Raw genomic sequence first — 3,714 nt, 5'->3', positions numbered from 1 at the left:
GTCCATCGTTTGTCTTCCCTTGGGACCTCCTTGCTCTGCTTCCCTGCCGCTCCATTGCACGCCCCCAGTGATTTGCCTCAGTGTGGTGGGGTCAGCTCAGTCGCCCAATCCACACTGTGTCTCCGGTGCTGTCCCGTGCAGGGCCGTGTGTCAGCGCAGGATGCCACATCTCGCCATGAGGGCAGCCACACAGTCCTCTAATTATTTCATTGAAAGGCAATTAGCTAGCATTTGTTATCTCTGCATTATGGAGGGAGAAACTAAGAGTCAGTGTCAATTATTTCTGTGTGTAGCTAGCTGGCTGTTTGAAAAATAGATGTTGTTGTTGTAATTATCTGCTTTTATTCTTTATTTCAGTTTCAGAGGACAGTTGAATCTCTTAAAAATATTTCCAACAAATCTGACCTCCAAAAGACCTACGAGAAGCTTGGGAAGGAGCTGGAAAATCTCGATTATTTGGCCTTCAAACGTCAGCAGGTAGGAGTCAGAGCAGCCCTGGGTGGAGTGGGTGGAGCACTCAGAGCCGGCCTTCAGAGGCTCAGGTGTGTCTGAGTTGCTTGTCACCTAATGGTTAGAAGAGAAACTGGCTGTGTTGCAGCGTCCTGCTGTGTTCATGTGGCTTCCTGCCGGGCTCAATGTGGTCCTTATCGTCAGATGTGTACTTAGGGGTTTCCATGTGTGCCCTTAAGTCTCTCTTATAGAAAGCTCCTGCTGATTTGTGAAAGTCCACCTCTTTTTGTCTAAGATGCCTTGATGGCAGAAAGTGAACCTCGAGAATGCCTTGGCCAAATGGCTGTTATACTTAGTAGGGGGATGGGTGAGGTGCACAAGAGTTAAGATAAAATACCGCCATGTGAATTGATCATTTGCTTTCTTGTTTATGTTTGAAAATTAGTAAACATTTGCTAAATGTGGAAGGTTGATAGAAAATATAACTTACAAATGCAATTATTTTTGCCTCCTTGTATAGACCTCAGGATGAATCCAGAACCCAAATAGCCTTTCATAGGGTTACTTTTATACATTATAAACCTAATATTTATTATTAAATTCTTTTTATTCCTTTTTTAAAAATTGTATTTTATTGGGGGCACTTACAGCTCTTATCACAATCCATACATATATCCATGTGTCAAACACATCTGTACATATGTTGACATCATCTTTTTCAAAACATTTTCTTTCTACTTGAGCCCTTGGTATCAGCTCCTCATTTTTCCCTCTCCCTCCTTCATCCTCCCTCCCCTATGATAATTCATGAATTATCTTTCTCCCCCCCATGTCTTACACTGACTGCTGTGTCCCTTCACCCACTTTCTTGTTGTCTGTCCCCTAGTGAGGGGGCCATATGTTGATTATTGTGATCGGTGCCCCCGTATCCCATCTTCCTGTCCCTTCCCTTCCCCTCCTAGTATCACTGCTTATTGTTCCTGAGGCATTTATCTGTTCTGGATTCCCTGTGTTGTAAGCTCTTATCTGTACCATTATAAATATTCTGGTCTAGCCAGATTTGTAAGATAGAATTTGGGTCTTGATAATGGCGGGTGGTGGTAGTGGGAGAAGCATGAAAGAACTAGAGGAATGTTGTGTGTTTTGTCAGCGCTATACAGCACCCTGACGGGCTCACCTTTTCCTGTGGTCCTTCTGACAGGGGATGTCCAATTGACTACGGATGGGCTTTGGGTCTCTCCTCTGCCCTCCTCCTCATTCCCAGTGATAGGATCTTTGTTTTGTTTTGTTTTGTTTTGTGTCTTTATGTTTGCAAAGCACTCGTTTTCTCATGCTGAATTTGGCTCTTGTATTTTTTATAGCCACTAGGTGTCAGAGTTATCAAGGTTTTGCTATGATTGAATGTTTATTCAGAGCAGAAGAGCCAGTTAGATGTTTAAATTACTTTGCATGGAATTGTGGACTGTGTTCAACGATGGATACTGTCTTAAAAAAATGACCCCGAGGTGGATTTGCATGGCCAGCCACTGAGTCAATTATCGAAGAGAGCCTTTCCTATTTGTGTGGCAATGGAGGTGGCTTTCTTTACGTGGTCTAATTACTAAATTTTGGATCTTTCACATGGGGTTTTTCTGAGGAAGGCTTATCATATCTTAAGATCCAAAAATATTGGCCTGGGACAAAAATGCTCTCCATCTTACTCTATCACAGACACAACATGGACACGCTATCCTCCTGGGACCCTGTTTTCGTAGGACTTATATTGGTTTTGTAGAATGATCTGGGGCAAATTAAATACTGTCTGTGTACATTCTTTAGTTCATAGTGCAAAAGGACACAGCGTCCATTTTTGTTTTATCATTATTATTTCTTTAAATAGTGTTGGCCTAGGTATTAGCACTAAAGATAGAGATAGGCCTAGTCTCTGAGCGCTACTCACAGGGGTGAGCTCCTAGCTGCTGCTTAAAATTCACACTGTGGGTCAGGGCTCTGGTCTGTGCGATCTTCAGTACAGTTTGGTTTCCAAAAGCCATATTTCCCTGCTGAGAACTCTTCACATTGGCAAGCAGTAGCCACGGCCCTCTTCTCTTACCCGTTTTTATTAGCACATTTTCAGTGATTATAATCACGCAGTAGCTAATTATGAATGAGGAAGAATTTGAATACTTCAAGGGGAGAACTGCATTGTGAACAGTGAGACAAACTACTTGTGTTTGAGGAAAAGATGGATACATAAGTCTATAGGCTTGAGTGTCTATGTATATATGTTTTTAGAAAAGTAAGTCATAAAGTATTGCTACCTGGCTTCTAATTCCTAGGTGCACAGGTTTATTCCAAACAAAACTTATTTAAATAAGCCTCCATGCCTAGTGGGCATCTGCAGAGAAGTTCTCTCGGGAATGGACTTGCCTTCCTCTCATTAGAGCGCTGTGAAGAGAAAAGGTCCAATTGAAAGAGTGGCTTCCAAGCGGATCTGCCAGGCCAGCTAAGTTCAAAGCAGAGGGGTCGGCTCAAAAGATTACGATCACTATTAAAATTGTTTTCAAAAGACACTGTAGATCACTGTGACTTCTTAGGAGAAGTTAGAAGAAAATGTGAAGCTGCCTTGTGAGAAAAAAAGGCCAGGACAATTATACCAAGTTTTTTTTTTTTTTTCCCCATTACAATACACCTGCTCGTTCTTTGAGGGAAAACTTACCCCATACATCCTACAGCCCTGATCTTGTTCCTTCAGACTCCTCTTTGTTCTAAAACTCAAAGAACACTGGAAATGATTAAGATTTGGGTCCCCAGAGGATGTCCGGATTGCTGTGTTGATGGGTTGTACGTTGAAAAGCAGAGTCCTTTGGGGGAAGGGTTAGGGAGATGGGAACACTGCCATGAGGATATGTGGACCCAGGGAGAGAACACGGTGAGAAGCAATCACATCACAATGGGATGTTTTGGTTTACCATGGGTTTATAAATATTGTAGCAATACTTTTTGACTCACCCTTGTAGACCTCATATAGAAACAACAACAAAAACAATAACCCCCACTCCGCCTACAAAAGCTCATACCCACTCTCAGCCAGCTGATTCAAACTCCTAGTGACCCTGCCCCCATGGTTTCTGACAGTATAAATCTTCATGGGCGCTCACAACCTCATCTTTGTCCAGGGAACAGCGGTGGGTATTAAACCTCTGACCTTGCAGTTAGAAAACCAGTCCCTTCAGAAGCAATAAAGCCCACATGGAAGCAGCACACCAACATGTGTGATCATGA

The 3,714-nt window shown here is 42.8% G+C and overlaps 1 protein-coding gene across 1 annotated transcript in view; it reads left to right on the top strand.

Annotated features, from left to right (window-relative positions):
* Positions 1 to 3,714, top strand: part of CTNNA3 (catenin alpha 3) — a 543,156-nt gene that overhangs the window by 138,440 nt on the left and 401,002 nt on the right. The window contains exon 5 of the mRNA XM_045291701.1: positions 358 to 477. Within this exon, the coding sequence (XP_045147636.1) occupies positions 358 to 477 (120 nt within the window). The remainder of the gene's footprint in view (positions 1 to 357; positions 478 to 3,714) is intronic.

This window comes from Echinops telfairi, unplaced genomic scaffold (assembly GCF_000313985.2).
Source record: "Echinops telfairi isolate 266 unplaced genomic scaffold, ASM31398v2 ScPeMD7_70;HRSCAF=299, whole genome shotgun sequence".
In the NCBI taxonomy this organism is placed as follows: domain Eukaryota; kingdom Metazoa; phylum Chordata; class Mammalia; order Afrosoricida; family Tenrecidae; genus Echinops; species Echinops telfairi.
Note: the sequence above shows the minus strand (reverse complement) of the source record. Positions and strands in the feature narration are given on the sequence as shown.